General features: G+C 37.9%; 1 protein-coding gene and 1 non-coding gene across 2 annotated transcripts in view; one reads left to right on the forward strand and one right to left on the reverse strand.

The window, feature by feature from the left end:
• The window catches only part of INTS4 (integrator complex subunit 4), a 119,925-nt gene that overhangs the window by 12,145 nt on the left and 89,429 nt on the right, over positions 1-18,351 (forward strand). The window contains exon 3 of the mRNA XM_068555912.1: positions 8,595-8,712. Within this exon, the coding sequence (XP_068412013.1) occupies positions 8,595-8,712 (118 nt within the window). The remainder of the gene's footprint in view (positions 1-8,594; positions 8,713-18,351) is intronic.
• LOC137772779 (U6 spliceosomal RNA) lies at positions 4,238-4,344 on the reverse strand. Its single transcript, XR_011075580.1, has one exon. It is a non-coding gene; the product is annotated as a U6 spliceosomal RNA (small nuclear RNA).

Raw genomic sequence — 18,351 nt, forward strand, 5'->3', positions numbered from 1 at the left:
TTGTATGAATATACCATAATTTATTTATTCATTCTATTATTGATGGACATTTAGACTGTTTCCAGTTTTTAGCTATTATAAGAAATATTGCCACAAACATTTTTGTACAAGTTTCTTGGTGTCCATGGCTTGCATTTCTGTGTAGTATATACCCTGGAGTGGAATTACTGAGCCAACTGTTTTCCAAAGTGGTAATACCAATTTACACTCGTATTAGCACTGTGTGAGAGTTCCAGTTGTTCCACATACTTTCCAATAGCTGGAATTGATTTTCTTCATTTTGACAATTCCTGTGGATGTGTAGTCACTGTGGCTTTAATTTTCATTCCTTAGATTACTATAAAGGGGAACAACTTTAATATGTTTAACTTGATATTCTTTTGGGTAATACCTATTTATGTCTCTTGCCTATTTTTACAAATTTTTTTTTTTTCCCTTATTGCTTTGTGGGAATCCTTTATATTCTGGGTACAAGTTCTTTGGTTATACATGTTACAAATATCTTCTCCCTTTTTAGTCCCTTAATGTTGTATTTTGATGAAAATAAGTTCTTAATGTAACCCAATTTGACAGTCTTTTCAGTTATATTTTGTGCTTTTCTTGTCTGATTGATATAAGAAGGGTTTGCCTACCCTAGTTCATTAAGACATTTTGCTACATTATTACTAGAAGCTTATTATTTGTTTTTCATACATGGAATTGATTTGTGTGTGTGATGCTTTGGTGTATGGAAGTCCAAATGTCCCAGCACCATTTATTGAAAAGAATGTCCTTTCCCCATTGTTTTGCAGTACCACCTTTGTGGTAAATTAAGTGTCTGTATATGGGTGGGTATGTTTCAGGGCTGTCTATTCTACTGGTCTATTTGTCTATTCTTATGCCAATACCATGCTGTCTTAGCATAACATTATAATAAATCTTGACATCTGGTAGGACAACTTCTCCCACCTTGCTCTTCTTTAAGAATATATTAATTGTTCTTGATCTTTTTATTTCTATATAAATTTTGAGCCGGACCAGGGCTCGAACCCGTGTCCCCTTCATTGGCAGGCGGATTCTTAACCACTGCATCACCAGGGAAGTCCTTTTGTTCATCTTTTTGTTAGTTATTCCTAGATAGTTAATATTGTGTTATTGTAAATGATATGTTTAAAAATTTTTATTTTCTAACAATACATAGTGGATATTCAGAAATGCAATTGATTTTTGTTTATTAAATCCTATATCTAACAACCTTGCTAGGCTCATTTAACAATTTTAATAAATTATGTGTAGATTTTGGTTTCTTTACAAATAATCATATCAGCATATAATGGCTTTGTCTGATATTAATATTATGATACCAACTATCTCTTGATTAAAGTTTGCATGGTATACCTATTTCTACTTTTTATTTTCATCTTTTTTATAACTTTACTTTATGACCCATGTAAAAAACATGTAGTTAGTTTCTTAAAAATTTCACTTGACAGTGTTTGTTTTTCAACTGGAGCATTTAGTTCATTACATTTAATGTGTTTATTGATATATGCTGGTTTAAATCTACCCTCTTATTAAATGCCTTCTATTTGTCTTACCTGCTCAGTGTTCTTTTCTTTTCTCTCATTTCTTGCCATCTTTTGCATTGACTCTTTTTAAAAAATTCTCTCCTCCACCCCTTTTTTATTAGCTTGGGAGTTATACATTCTTTTACACTTCTTTTACTGTTTAACCTAGATATTACATGAATTCTCGACTGATCAAAGTCAAGTGTTAAATGGTACAGTTTCTATTTTGAACAATGCAAGGACTTTAACTTCATTTATCCACCTTCCTGACTTACATGTGTGAATGCAATTTTATGTTTTAATTCTCCATTTTTCACTCTGGAAGACATTGTTATTTTCTACAGGCAATATTCATTTAGGTTTACCTATGTATTTATCATTTACCCACATGTATTTATCATTGCTTTTCTTTCCTTCTTGTATCTGTGACTATTTATTCATCTGGGATTATTTTCCTTTTGGCTGAAGAATACCCTCTGATATTTCCATTTATTGTGAGTTTACTGGTGGCACTCAGTGACAAATTCTTTGTGTTTGTTTGTATGGAAAAGTTTTAAGTTTTACATCCATTCTTTTTTTTTTTTGGTCATGCTGCATGGTTTGTGGGATCTTAGTTCCCCAACCAGCCACTGAACCTGGGCCACAGCAGTGAAAGTGCTGAGTCCTAACCACTGGACTGCCAGGGAATTCCCTTTATGTCCCTTCTTTATTTTAAAAAAAATTATTTTATTTTATTTATTTTTGGCTGCTTTGGGTCTTTGTTGCTGTGCATAGGTTTTTCTCTAGTTGCGGCGAGTGGGGGCTACTCTTCGTTGTGGTGCACGGGCCTCTTATTGCGGTGGCTTCTCTTGTTGTGGAACACGGGCTCTAGGCGCTCGGGCTTCAGTAGTTGTAGCTCGCAGGCTCTAGAGCACAGGCTCAGTAGTTGTGGTGCACGGGCTTAGTTGCTCCATGGCATGTGGGATCTTCCTGGACCAGGGCTTGAACCAGTGTCCCCTGCATTGGCAGGTGGATTCCTAACCACTGCACCACCAGGGAAGCCCCTACCTCCCTTCTTGAAGGATGTTTTTGCTGTGTGTAGAATTTTAGATTGGCTGTTTTTCTTTATTTGTTTGTTTGTTTTTAGTACTTTAAATATATCATTTTATTGTTTCCATTGAGAAGTCACATGTCAGTCATTATTTATCCCTTTGAGGAGTAATCTGTCTTCTTTTTCTTTGTCTGCTTTTAGGAGTTTTTGCTTCTTATGGTTTTCAGCAATTTTTCTGTCATGTGCCTAAATGTGGATTTCTTTTCATTTATCCTACTTAGGGTTCATAGTGTTTGTTTTATTATATGTGGCTTTGTAGTTCTAATCAGAAAGGTTCTTGGCCATTATTTCTTCAGATTTTGCTTTTCTCTTATTCTCTTCCTCCTCTCCTTTTGGGGCTCCAATTATATGTATGATAACCATCTCATTTTTTCCTATTACCTTCTTTTCTGAATTTTCTTTCTTTTGTCTTTTGGTGCTTAATTCTGGACCTGTCTTCCAGTTCACTAATTCTGTCTTGACCTTGTCTAATCTGCTCTTAAACCTATCTGTTGTTTCTTAATTTCATTTATTGCTTTTTATCATTTCTATAATTTTCTTTTTAAAAAAAAGTTTTAGTTCTCTGGTGAATTCCCAATTTTGACTTTTATCTCTTTGAACATACTAAGCAGAGTTAAAGTCTGTGTCTGATTACTTCAGTAAATGGAGTGCCTGTGGCTATGTCTTATCATTTTTATTCATGTCATCTGATCCCCTAGTATGCCTTTTTTCTTATTGTATTAGGCAGTGTATTTCTAAAATTGTTTGTAAAAATAATTTGAGGCTTAGGATGACTTAATTTTTGTCCAGAGAGGATTTGTTTCTGTCTATTCATCCAGGAAGACCTTATTCTTGTTTTAGGAATTGAGGTGATTCAAAGATGAGCTGCAGTCTCTACCAAAGTCTACGTATTTTTATTTTATTCTCACTTATATTATTGTAGCATTTGGGGATCCTAATCCAAAGTGATCGGGTTTATTAGGCTACCCCTGCTCATCCTCCTACTCTCAGCCTTATACACTAGCCATTGTGCCCTTACCCTTACCTGGCTGTTGGAAGCACTGCTTACTTTGCCTCTTATATATCCATCCCCTCACCTCCCACAGTTGACAGACGTCTCCAGAAAAAGCAGCCCAAACTGCTTTGGAGAACCTTCTTGGGTCTGTGACCTTCCTTGCATGATCCTGATTCTTTAATTCTTATTTATCTTTTTTCTTTCAAATATCTTCAAATACACACACAAGTATATATGCACATATACACATACATATATACATACGTATGTGTATATACATGTACACACTTGTATATGTGCATGTGTATTACATGCATGTACACACACATATGTTTTTCTTTTTTGGCATCCATAGTACTATTCTAGTTTTCCTTAGCGGGAATGTTGTTCTGTATTACCTGCCCCTAACGTAAGTGGGAGTCTTGCCATTGTCTTTTGCTGGACTATTTTTTTCCACGTATTAATTTTTATTTAATTTATTAAAAGAATGAATGGGAAAATGAATAATTTTTTGGAACCATTCAAATTCTTTTGCTGTTCTATAATTTTTTTAATCAAATACTCCTTTTTTTATTTTTTGCTGCTCAAAGGATTAAATTTTTTTTCAGAAATATGGAATGCTTCATGAATTTGTGTGCCATCCTTGCGTGGGAGCCATGCAAATTTTCTCTCTTTTGTCCCAGTTTTAGTATATGTGCTGCCAAAGTGAGCACTGCAATTACTCTTAATTTGTCTCTCTGGCTACTTTTGCCCCTTCCAATCCAATCATTATATTGAGGCTGGTTTGGTATTTCAAAAATTTGAATCTGTTTATGTCACTCTCCTCGTTATAGTTTTTCAAAGGATTTTTATTGTTCTTAGGACAAATACTATTCATTTGTTTATTCAACAGTGAACAAATATGTATTGAATTCCTGCTACATTCTGGGCACTATCAGAGGCACTTGCCATAATTCTCAAAAAGTTGTGGCACCTGCTTGCCTCTGTAGCCACATTTCATGGTAGTCTACATTTTAGCCACATTGCCCCCTTTTTCAGTTCTGGAAGCTGTGGTGTTCTTTCATGACTGAGAGCATTCATTTATTCTTTTCTCTCTGCCTCAAATTAAAGTCTGTGTTTGTTATATTATATGCTTTCATGGAACTCTGTACTTTTCCTTTACAGTACAACTTTGTAATTATGTATTTGGACATTACTTGACAACTGTCTGCCTTGCCCATTAAAACCTAAAGTTCCATGAGGGCAGTGTATCCCCATGGCCAAACACAGTGGCTCCTTGTAAGTACTCAGGAAATCCTGTTGAACAGATGATGGATGAATTATTTAATTCACCGAGTGAATTAAGTAGGACACTTGGCTTTTCCTTTTCCTATACTCTTCCCTTTATTTTTATCAGAATGTACGAAGTGCTTTCTGGGCATTCTGCTTGTCACTTTAGCAGCTCACAGGTTGGTTGGGGAAACAGACACAATCACATAATACACTGTGATAATTACAGTGCACTGGTGAGGGGCATGATAAAGGGTTGCACCAGGCTGCTTGGGTGGTCCAAGGGGAAGGGCACTCTTGTCCAGTTCAGGCATCAGAGACAAACTTCCTGGGGTTGCTGACACCTGAGGGGCAGGAGGGAGTGGCTGTGGGAGGCAGGGAGAGCAATTTAGGCAGAGGAGCAATCTGAGCAGAAGTACAGAAGCTTGAAGCCTCATGGCATCACTGCTGGGGAATTGTGGGAGCTGACATACGGGACAGTCTTGGCAGGCTGTTGTGGCGTGCTCAGCAGCTCAGGCTTCTTTCCATAGGAAACTGGAAGCTTTTGAATGGTTATGAATGTTTGTGTGGAGTTTTAAATTTAACATTCTTTTAAAAACCCCAACTGTAGCATTTATTGTAACAAATTCAAGCAGTATAGAAGTGTATAAAATAAAGAATGAGACTTGCCTCTGCAAATAAAAAAGTTAGAAAGCAAAATACACTCTCCAGAGATTACTCTGAAGAGAATCACTGTAACAGATATGTATGCATTCTTAAATGCAGCATTTTAGAATCTTCCATATTCTGGGTTTGCAACATTCTTCTGCCTGGAATGCTGCTTCCCTAAAACTTCCTATTGCTCTCTGACTCACTCAGTTAAGTGTCCGCTCAAAAGTCATATCCTTAGAGTGGACTTTCCTCACTGTCCTGTCTATAATAGCCTCTCCACATTACTCTTTAACCTCTTACACATGTCGTTTTTCTTCAGAATGCTTACCATCTGAAATTACATATTTTCTTTTGCCAGTCTTTATTTTTTAATTTTTTATTCTTTTTGGTCAAGCCACACGGCTTGCATGATCATAGTTCGCTGACCAGGGATTGAACCTGGGCCCATGGCAGTGAAAACACCAAGTCCTAATCACTGGACCACCAGAGGATTCCCTCTTTGGCCAGTCTTATCCACTTGAATATAAGCGCTCTGAGAGCAGCAATTGCTTCTGTTTTATTCACCGTTGTATCCCCAGCAGCTAGAATGATGGTCGGCACATAGTAGGTACTCCTTGAATGTTTGTTGAATGAGTAAATTAATTTGCATTTTAGATAGAATAAGTACTTTCATGTGATTTTTCTAAAAAGTTAACTTTTTTTTTTGTAAATTTACAAACATACACAAAAGGAGAGAAAATAATATGAGCCTTCCAGTGTTCCTCATCCAGCTTCAACAATTATCAACATTTTGCTGTTCTTGTTTGGTGCATTCCCCTACTTTTTTGGGGGTGGGGCAAATCCCAGGCAACATATCATTTTACCTATATACAATTATCTATGTTTAACAAATTAGGAGTTTTTTTAGGACTTAAAAAAAATAACACTTAACAATAATCCTTAATAGTGTATATAATACCTAGTCCATGTTCAGTTTTCACTGATTGTCTTAAAGTCTTTTTACAGTTGGTTTGTTTGAGCAGGATTCACACATTGCATTTGGTTAGTTTAGCTGTCCTTTTCAGTTTCTTTTAACCTATAGCATTCCCTCCCCCCACCACCTTTTCTTTAATTTTTTAAAAAATTATTTATTTATTTAATTATTGTTTGGCTGTGTTGGGTCTTCGTTTCTGTGCGAGGGCTTTCCCTAGTTGTGGTGAGCGGGGGCCACTCTTCATCGCGGTGTGCGGGCCTCTCACTGTCGCAGCCTCTCTTGTTGCGGAGCACAAGCTCCAGATGCGCAGGCTCAGTAGTTGTGGCTCACAGGCCTAGTTGCTCCATGGCATGTGGGATCTTCCCAGACCAGAGATCGAACCCTTGTCCCCTGCATTGGCAGGCAGATTCTCAACCACTGCGCCACCAGGGAAGCCCACCACCACCTTTTCTTTCCCATGCTATTTATTGTTTAAAAACCAGGCATTTTACCCTGTGGAATTTCCCATATTCTGGGCTTGGTGATTGCATCCTTATTTTTCACGTGTTTTTTATTTGCTCTTTATGGTACCTATCGGAGTACCATATCCATAGGGGTTCAGTTCAGGTTTTATTACCCTCCACATGAAAGGACTGATGATCAGAGAGGAAGGAAGGAAGGGCATTAATATTTGATTGCCTTCTGTATGCCCATTTCTGTGTGAGTTTTTTCCTCTCAGTAGCCGTTTGAAGTTATCAGCCCCATTTCACAGATGAGGCTTAAGAAGTTAATTAGCCTGTTCAAGACATAATAGCTATTACATAGTGAGTCCAGGCTTCACATCTCAATCTGGCCAATTTCAAAGCCCTTTCTCCTTCTGCTGCACTCCACAGCTTAAGTTCCCAAGAAAATGACTTTCCCAAGGTTGAACATATGGTAAGTGGTGTGCCAGGATTCAGGGTCTTCTGACTGCATATCTTTTGTCCCTTCTCCTGCTTCAGGCCTTCTTGTTGTGCCCAGTTACCTCCTTAGAAACTGGGGTCACATCTAGAAGGCACTTCATCTTTTGAGCATACATTTAAGTAATTTTGTCCTTGGGACAGAAATGCTTACTTAATCTTAGCGTTGGCAAGGTACTTTTTTTTTTTTTTTTTTCATTTTACCTATGTTTATTGAACATCTGTCTACTTAGTGCCAGATATTGTGCTACATACTTGCGATATGGTGATGAACAAAGAGACAAGTTCCTTTCTGTCTTTGGGGGAAATTTCTCACCATAGGAATCTTGGTGCAAATTAGAGACCACCTCCCGATATTGAAGCTAAAAGGGCCACACTAACTCATTTCTTAGTCCCTCTTGCCCTGGGCCCCAGACCCAAGACCTAGACCCAGACAATGATTCACCTGCCCCAGACTTTTCTTTAAAATATTTATTTATTTATTTATTTATTTATTTATTTGGCTTCGCTGGGTCTTACTTGTGGCACGCGGGATCTTTGTTGCTGCATGCAGGATTTTTAGTTGCATCATGCAGGATCTAGTTCCCTGACCAGGGATTGAACCCGGGCCCCCTGCATTGGGAGCACAGAGTCTTAACCACTGGACCACCTGGGAAGTCCCATCACCTGCCCCAGACTTCTGATCAGGATATGGTGATCCAAAAAAACACAGGTAGAACGAAAACTTCTCTCTGGTGATAGCAGTGGTAGCTGCAGCACCCAATTTCTGGGGGCTCCAAAAACAGTGGTGCTGACAGCAATGTTGAGTGCCCAGTGCTGGCAGTGTTGGTGGTCCAAGTTGCTGCAACTCTTGTCTAATGTGACTGCACAGTGGAGGAAAGGTACTTTTAATCCCAAAAGCACACATCTCGTTAGACGTTAATGACATCAGGAAGGCATAAAATATTCCCATTCACTTTGCAGTTTTTAGGTGTAACATACAGATTGAGAAAAACTTTCTGCCCCCAAAGCATATAAAGTTAATTTTTCAGAAATAAAGCTTAAGAATACTTGTTGACTCTCTTTTGAGATATTAGTTTTCCATGTTCCTGAGAGTAGAGCATCAGTGTAACAATAGCTTCTTTTGTTTCAGGAGAATGATCCATCTGTGAGACTGAAAATTGCATCATTGTTGGGTTTACTGTCAAAGACTGCAGGATTTTCACCAGACTGCATTATGGATGATGCCATTAACATCCTGCAGAATGAAAGTAAGTTGCAATTTAAAAGCTGTATAGGGAATTCCCTGGCTGTCCTGTGGTTAGGACTGAGCTGCCACTGCAGGGGGCACGGGTTTGATCCCTGGTTGGGGAACTAAGACCCTATATGCTGCACGGCGTGGCCAAAAAAAAAGCAAAAAAAAAAAAGCTGTATAATTAGACCAGAAATCTTTAGTTCCTTTTGTATACAATGTAGAACAAAATTTTGTTGTGTTGGTGGTTATTGAAATGGAATTTGAGGATGATTCAATAAAACTATGTACATATATTTACACTAGAGTTAAAATACAGGTTTGTCTCTTAATAGCTATCATTTATTGATCTCTACTAAGTACCATATACTTAAGGTAGTTTACATATGACGTAAGATAGATACTATTGTCCCTATTTTATAGGTTGGGAAACTGAAGCTCAGAGAAGTTAACTAACTTGTTCAAGGTTACATAGTATGTGACAGAGTTGATGTTTTGTTGACTGTGCCTACTAACTCAGAAACTGTGGGAGGCGCTGCCCTGGTCATGGAGTCACCCACAATTTACTTCCTATAAAGGCAACATCTCCCAAGTCTCATATGTTGTTGCCTTTTCTGTTTGTTCCTTGTTGATGCCCACTAAGATTATTCTCAGTGTTTAGGTGAAAAGGAAAACTATTTTACCTTAAAAAAATTTTTTTTTCATTATCTAGTTTTATTTATGTACAAGATTTTCTTATAGGGTTAGTGCCTCATTGCCTTGATATTTATTCTAAAATTAAATAAAATGAAATCCTTTGTGGCTGTTTCTGAAACTACTATAGTTTTGTTTGAATTCTTTGTAGTTTCAAAAAATAGTTTTATTTCATTTTAGGGTATACATATTTAAACAAATATGATTATTTAAATATTGGACAACATTTAGTCTATCAACTTGAGGTTATGAGAGTAATAAAGGTCCAGTAAACTCAAGAGACAATCTAAATTCACTTATCGTACAACTGTTTAATGATAACAAGTATCTTATATAAGTGGCCCATGGATTGAAGTTGAGAATTTTTTATTTTTATTTTTAAATGACATCAGAGGAGGTCAGAAATGGAGTGACATCCTGCCAAAGTGTTTATTTATTTATTTATTTATTTATTTTTATTTATTTATGGCTGTGTTGGGTCTTCGTTTTTGTGCGAGGGCTTTCTCTAGTTGTGGCAAGTGGGGGCCACTCCTCATCGCGGTGCACGGGCCTCTCACTATCACGGCCTCTCTTGTTGCGGAGCACAGGCTCCAGACGCGCAGGCTCAGTGATTGTGGCTCACGGGCCCAGCTGCTCCGTGGCACGTGGGATCTTCCCAGACCAGGGCTCGAACCCGTGTCCCCTGCATTGGCAGGCAGATTGTCAACCACTGCGCCACCAGGGAAGCCCAAAGTTGAGAATTTTTTATTTTGTTAGAAGCAACTTTAAACTTTACCTGTATTCAATTTTTTTTTTTTTGTGATTGGTAATTCTTTTTTTTTTTTTTTTAATCAGTCATCAATTTTATACACATCACTGTATACATGTCAATCCCAATCGCCCAGTTCAGCACACCACCATCCCCACCCCACCGCAGTTTTCCCCCTTGGTGTCCATACGTTTGTTCTCTACATCTGTGTCTCAACTTCTGCCCTGCAACCTGGTTCATCTGTACCATTTTTCTAGGTTCCACATACATGCGTTAAAATACGATATTTGTTTTTCTCTTTCTGATTTACTTCACTCTGTATGACAGTCTCTAGATCCATCCACGTCTCAACAAATGACTCAATTTCGTTCCTTTTTATGGCTGAGTAATATTCCATTGTGTATATGTACCACTACTTCTTTATCCATTTGTCTGTCGATGGGCATTTAGGTTGCTTCCATGACCTAGCTATTGTAAATAGTGCTGCAATGAACATTGGGGTGCATGAGTCTTTTTGAATTACGGTTTTCTCTGGGTATATGCCCAGTAGTGGGATTGCTGGGTCATATGGTAATTCTACTTTTAGTTTTTTAAGGAACCTGCATATTGTTCTCCATAGTGGCTGTATCAATTTACATTCCCACCAACAGTGCAAAGGGGTTCCCTTTTCTGCACACCCTCTCCAGCATTTGTTGTTTGTAGATTTTCTGATGATGCGCATTCTAACAGGAGTGAGGTGATACCTCATTGTAGTTTTGATTTGCATTTCTCTAATAATTAGTGATGTTGAGCATCTTTTCATGTGCCTCTTGGCCATCTGTATGTCTTCTTTGGAGAAATGTCTGTTTAGGTCTTCTGCCCATTTTTTGATTGGGGTGTTTGTTTCTTTAATATTGAGCTGAATGAGCTGTTTATATATTTTGGAGATTAGTCCTTTGTCCGTTGATTCGTTTGCAAATATTTTCTCCCATTCTGAGGGTTGTCTTTTCGTCTTGTTTATGGTTTCCTTTGCTGTGCAAAAGCTTTGTAGTTTCATTAGGTCCCATTTCTTTATTTTTGTTTTTATTTCCATTTCTCTAGGAGGTGGATCAAAAAAGATCTTGCTGTGATTTATGTCAAAGAGTGTTCTTCCTATGTTTTGCTCTAAGAGTTTTATAGTGTCCAGTCTTACATTTAGGTCTCTAATCCATTTTGAGTTTATTTTTGTGTATGGTGTTAGGGAGTATTCTAATTTCATTCTTTTACATGTAGCTGTCCAGTTTTCCCAGCACCACTTATTGAAGAGACTGTCTTTTCTCCATTGTATATCTTTGCCTCCTTTGTCATAGATTAGATGACCATAGGTGCGTGGGTTTCTCTGGGCTTTCTATCTTGTTCCATTGATCTATGTTTCTGTTTTTGTGCCAGTACCATATTGTCTTGATTACTGTAGCTTTGTAGTATAGTCTGAAGTCAGGGAGTCTGATTCCTCCAGCTCCGTGTTTTTCCCTCAAGACTGCTTTGGCTATTCGGGGTCTTTTGTGTCTCCATACAAATTTTAGGATGATTTGTTCTAGTTCCGTAAAAAATGCCATTGGTAATTTGATAGGGATTGCATTGAATCTGTAGATTGCTTTGAGTAGTATAGTCATTTTCACAATGTTGATTCTTCCAATCCAAGAACATGGTATATCTCTCCATCTGTTGGTATCATCTTTAATTTCTTTCATCAGTGTCTTATAGTTTTCTGCATACAGGTCTTTTGTCTCCCTAGGTAGGTTTATTCCTAGGTATTTTATTCTTTTTGTTGCAATGGTAAATGGTAGTGTTTCCATAATTTCTCTTTCAGATTTTTCATCATTAGTGTATAGGAATGCAAGAGATTTCTGTGCATTAATTTTGTATCCTGAAACTTTACCAAATTCATTGATTATCTCTAGTAGTTTTCTGGTGGCATCTTTAGGATTCTCTATGTATAGTATCATGTCATCTGCAAACAGTGACAGTTTTACTTCTTCTTTTCCAATTTGTATTCCTTTTATTTCTTTTTCTTCTCTGATTGCCGTGGCTAGGACTTCCACAACTATGTTGAATAATAGTGGTGAGAGTGGACATCCTGTCTTGTTCCTGATCTTAGATGAAATGCTTTCAGTTTTTCACCATTGAGAATGATGTTTGCTGTGGGTTTGTCATATATGGCCTTTATTATGTTGAGGTAGGTTCTCTCTATGCCCACTTTCTGGAGAATTTTTATCATAAATGGGTGTTGAATTTTGTCAAAAGCTTTTTCTGCATCTATTGAGATGATCACATGGTTTTTATTCTTCGATTTGTTAATATGGTGTATCACATTGATTGATTTGTGTATATCCTTACATCCCTGGGATAAATCCTACTTGATCATGGTGTATGATCCTTTTAATCTGTTGTTGGATTCTGTTTGCTAGTATTTTGTTGAGGATTTTTGCATCTGTGTTCATCAGTGATATTGGTCTGTAATTTTCTTTTTTTTGTAGTATCTTTCTGTGGTTTTGGTATCAGGGTGATGGTGGCCTCATAGAATGAGTTTGGGAGTGTTCCGTCCTCTGCAGTTTTTTGGAAGAGTTTGAGAAGGATGGGTGTTAGCTCTTCTCTAAATGTTTGATAGAATTCACCTGTGAAGCTATCTGGTCCTGGACTTTTGTTTGTTGGAAGATTTTAAACCACAGTTTCAATTTCATTACTTGTGATTGGTCTGTTCATATTTTCTGTTTCTTCCTGGTTCAGTCTTGGAAGGTTATACCTTTCTAAGAATTTGTCCATTTCTTCCAGGTTGTCCATTTTATTGGCATAGGGTTGCTTGTAGTAGTCTCTTAGGATGCTTTGTGTTTCTGCGGTGTCTGTTGTAACTTCTCCTTTTTCATTTCTGATTTTATTGATTTGAGTCCTCTCCCTCTTTTTCTTGATGAGTCTGGCTAATGGCTTATCAATTTTGTTTATCTTCTCAAAGAACCAGCTTTTAGTTTTATTGATCTTTGCTATTGTTTTCTTTGTTTCTATTTCATTTATTTCCACTCTGATCTTTATGATTTCTTTCCTTCTGCTAACTTTGGGTTTTGTTTGTTCTTCTTTCTCTAGTTTCTTTAGGTGTAAGGTTAGATTGTTTACTTGAGATATTTCTTGTTTCTTTAGGTAGGCTTGTATAGCTATAAACTTCCCTCTTAGAACTGCTTTTGCTGCGTCCCATAGGTTTTGGATAGTCGTGTTTTCATTGTCATTTGTCTCTAGGTACTTTTTGATTTCCTCTTTGATTTCTTCAGTGATCTCTTGGTTATTTAGTAACGTATTGTTTAGCCTCCATGTGTTTGTGTTTTTTACGTTTTTTTCCCTGTAATTCATTTCTAATCCCATAGCGTTGTTGTCAGAAAAGACGCTTGATATGATTTCAATTTTCTTAAATTTACTGAGGCTTGATTTGTGACCCAAGATGTGATCTATCCTGGAGAATATTCCGTGTGCACTTGAGAAGAAAGTGTAATCTGCTGTTTTTGGATGGAATGTCCTATAAATATCAATTAAATCTATGTGGTCTATTGTGTCATTTAAAGCTTCTGTTTCCTTATTTATTTTCATTTTGGATGATCTGTCCATTGGTGTAAGTGAGGTGTTAAAGCCCCCCACTATTGTGTTACTGTCGACTTCCTCTTTTATAGCTGTTAGCAGTTGCCTTATGTATTGAGGTGCTCCTGTGTTGGGTGCATATATATTTATTATTGTTATATCTTCTTCTTGGATTGATCCCTTGATCACTATGTAGTGTCCTTCCTTGTCTCTTGTAACATTCTTTATTTTAAAGTCTATTTTATCTGATATGAGTATTGCTACTCCAGCTTTCTTTTGATTTCCATTTGCATGGAATATCTTTTTCCATCCCCTCACTTTCAGTCTGTATGTGTCCCTAAGTCTGAAGTGGGCCTCTTGTAGACAGCATATATATGGGTCTTGTTTTTGTATCCATTCAGCAAGCCTGTGTCTTTTGGTTGGAGCATTTAATCCATTAACGTTTAAGGTAATTATCGATATGTATGTTCCTGTGACCATTTTCTTAATTGTTTTGGGTTTGTGTTTGTAGGTCCTTTTCTTCTCTTGTGTTTCCCACTTAGAGAAGTTCCTTTAGCATTTGTTGTAGGGCTGGTTTGGTGGTGCTGAATTCTCTTAGCTTTTGCTTGTCTGTAAAGCTTTTGATTTCTCCATCAAATCTCAATGAGATCCTTGCCAGGTAGAGTAATCTTGGTAGTAGGTTCTTCCTTTTCATCACTTTAAGTATATCATGCCACTCTTTTCTGGCTTGTAGAGTTTCTGCTGAGAAATCAGCTGTTAACCTTATGGGAGTTCCCTTGTATGTTATTTGTCGTTTTTCCCTTGCTGCTTTCAATAATTTTTCTTTGTCTTTAATTTTTGCCAATTTGATTACTATGTGTCTCAGTGTGTTTCTCCTTGGGTTTATCCTGTATGGGACTCTCCATGCTTCCTGGACTTGGGTGGCTATTTCCTTTCCCATGTTAGAGAAATTTTCAACTATAATCTCTTCAAATATTTTCTCTGGTCCTTTCTCTCTTTCTTCTCCTTCTGGGACCCCTATAATGCGAATGTTGTTGTGTTTAATGTTGTCCCAGAGGTGTCTTAGGCTGTCTTCATTTCTTTTCATTCGTTTTTCTTTAGTCTGTTCCGCATCAGTGAATTCCACCATTCTGTCTTCCAGGTCGCTTATCCGTTCTTCTGCCTCATTTATCTGCTATTGATTCCTTCTAGTGTAATTTTCATTTCAATTATTGTATTGGTTATCTCTGTTTGTTTGTTCTTTAATTCTTCTAGGTCTTTGTTAATCATTTCTTGCATCTTCTCAATCTTTGCCTCCATTCTTATTCCGAGGTCCTGGTTCATCTTCACTATCATTATTCTGAATTCTTTTTCTGGAAGGTTGCGTATCTCCACTTCATTTAGTTGTTTTTCTGGGGTTTTTTCTTGTTCCTTCATCTGGTATATAGCCCTCTGCCTTTTCATCTTGTCTGTCTTTCTGTGAATGTGGTTTTTGTTCCACAGGCTGCAGGATTGTAGTTTTTCTTGCTTCTGCTGTCTGCCCTCTGGTGGTTGAGGCTATCTAAGAGGCTTGATGGGAGGCTCTGGTGGTGGGTAGAGCTCACCTGTATTGAATTTTGACCCAAGACTTTTAATTTACAGGAAACAATCAAAATATCTTTTAAAAAAATTTTTGGCATTTATTGAAATGCCAATGTAATGACATTAGGGAGAAATTTAAAAAATATTTCTACTACTACCATAAAACAATTTAATGGGAGCGGAGTCAAGATGGCAGACTAGGAGGATGCAGAGTTCGCATCTCTGCACAGCTAGGACACCTACCAGGCACTGGTGGGGGACCACAGACATCGAAGGGGACGGTAGGAACCCCTGAGTGACTGGGTAGGACATGTGGGTGAGTGAGGGGAAAGGAGAAGTGGAGGTGGGATGGGACCAGCGCCCCTGAGGGGCTGCTGGGGGAGGGGAGGGGTTCCCAGACCAGGTGGGGCCCACCCACGATTAGGGGATCAACAGGGACAGGGGAGACCCTCGAGAGAGGGCAGGAATGGAAGGGAGCACAGCCAGCATTTCCCTGCCCACTTGGGCCCGTGGGGAGCCTGCTGAGGTCCCGGGCCTAATCCTCCACCCTCGGAGGTCCATCAGTGCTGAGCCTAAGCTCTGTCCACACACCCCCACCCAGGGCCTTACCTGTGAATTCCGAAGTCTGTACACCAAGGCCCCCCTCAGGCCGTGTTGCCTTTCCCCACAGGTGCTACGCCTAGGCTCCCCGACACTAAACCCCACACCTGCCTAAGTTCCACCCCTGCCTAAACTCTGCCCCCCTCAGCCAAGGGTCTTTTTTTTTTTTTTTAGGTTGTGTTTCTGTTTTACCTTGTTGTTGATTCATTTATATTTTTATTTTTCTAATTTTATTTTATTCTTTATAGTTTGTTATTCTGCTCCTTTTGGCATGTTCCCTTTTTGTTTTTCTTTTTTCTGTTGTGGTTCTGTTTCACTTTGTTGTCGTTGTTTCACTTATATTTTTATTTTTCCTAATATATTTTTTGGTTTTTCTAATTTTATTTTATTTTTTATTTTGTTATTGTACTGCTCCTTTTTTTGTGTGTGTGTTTTGTTTTCTTTTCTATTGCCGTGCTGCATGGCTTGCAGGATCTTGGTTCCCAGACCGGGGGTTGGGGCTGAGCTCCTTGGTGGGAGTGCCGAGTCCAAACTGATAGACTAACAGAGAACCTCAGACACCAGGGAATATTAATTGGAGTGAGGTCTCCCGGAGGTCCTCATCTCAGCACCAAGACCTGGCTCTACCCAACTGCCTGCAAACTCCAGTGCTGGACGTCTTAGGCCAAACAACCAGTAAGGCAGGAATACAGCCCCATCCATCAGAAAAAATGAGATGACAGAAAAATATGTTACAGACGAAGGAGTAACGTAAAAACCTACAAAACCAAATAAATGAAGAGTTAATAAGCAACCTACCTGAAAAAGAATTCAGAGTATTGATAGTAAAGGTCCAAAATCTCAGAAATAGAATGGAGGCATGGATTGAGAAAATACAAGAAATGTTTAACAAAGACCTAGAAGAACTAAAGAACAAACAAACAGTGATGAACAACACAATAACTGAGATGAAAAATGCACTAGAAGGAATCAATAGTAGAATAACTGAGGCAGAACATTAAGTAAGTGAGCTGTAAGATTGAATGGTGGGAATAACTGCAGAGGAGCAGAATAAAGAATAAAGAAAGAATTGAGGACAGTCTCAGAGACCTCTGGGACAACATTAAACACACCAACATTCGAATGATAGGGGTCCCAGAAGAAGAAGAGAAAGAGGAAGGGTTTGAGAAAATATTTGAAGAGATTACAGTCGAAAACTTCCCTAACATGGGAAAGGAAATAGCCACCCAAGTCCAGGAAGCACGGAGATTCCCATACAGAAGAAATCCAAAGAGAAACACGCCAAGACACATAGTAATCAAACTATCAAAAATTAAATACAAAGAAAACATATTAAAAGCAGCAAAGGAAAAACAACAAATAACATACAAGGGAATCCCCATAAGGTTATCAGCTGATTTTTCAGCAGAAACTGTGCAGGCTAGAAAGGAGTGGCAGGATATGTTTAAAGTGATAAAAGGGAAAAACCTACAATCAAGATTAGTCTACCCAGCAAGGATCTCATTCAGATTTGACGGAGAAATCAAAAACTTTACAGACAAGCAAAAGCTAAGAGAATTCAGCACCACCAAACCAGCTTTACAACAAATGCTAAAGGAACTTCTCTAGGAAACACAAGAGAAGAAAAAGAGCCACAAAAGCAAACCCAAAACAATTAAAAAAATAGTAATAGGAACATACATATTGATAATCACCTTGCATGTAAATAGATTAAATGCCCTAACCAAAAGACACAGACTGGCTGAATGGATACAAAAACAAGATCCGTATATATGCTGTCTACAAGAGACCCACTTCAGACCTAGGGACACATGCAGACTGAAAGTGAGGGAATGGAAAAAGATATTCCATGCAAATGGAAATTACAAGAAAGCTGTCGTAGCACTCATATCAGATAAAGTAGACTTTAAAATAAAGACTGTTACAAGAGATAAAGAAGGACACTACATAATGATCAAGGGATCAATCCAGGAAGAAAACATAACAGTTGTAAATATTTATGCACCCAACATAGGAGCACCTCAATACATAAGGCAAATGCTAACAGCCATAAAAGGGGAAATCGACAGTAACACAATAATAGTAAGGGACTTTAACACCCCACTTTCACCAATGGACAGATCATCCAAAATGAGAATAAATAAGGAAACACAAGCTTTAAATGACACGTTAGAACAGATGGACTTAATTGATATTTATAGGACATTCCATCCAAAAACAACAGAATACACTATCTTCTCAACTGCACACGGAACATTCTCCAGGATAGATCACATCTTGGGTCACAAATCAAGCCTTGGTAAATTTAGGAAAATTGAAATCATATCAAGTATCTTTTCCAACCACAGCGCTATGAGCCTAGATATCAATTACAGGAAAAAAACTGTAAAAACTACAAACACATGGAGGCTAAACAATACGCTGCTAAATAACAAAGAGATCACTGAAGAAATCAAAGAAGAAATTTTTAAAAACCTA

Source organism: Eschrichtius robustus, chromosome 11 (assembly GCF_028021215.1).
Source record: "Eschrichtius robustus isolate mEscRob2 chromosome 11, mEscRob2.pri, whole genome shotgun sequence".
Taxonomy (NCBI): Eukaryota; Metazoa; Chordata; class Mammalia; order Artiodactyla; family Eschrichtiidae; genus Eschrichtius; species Eschrichtius robustus.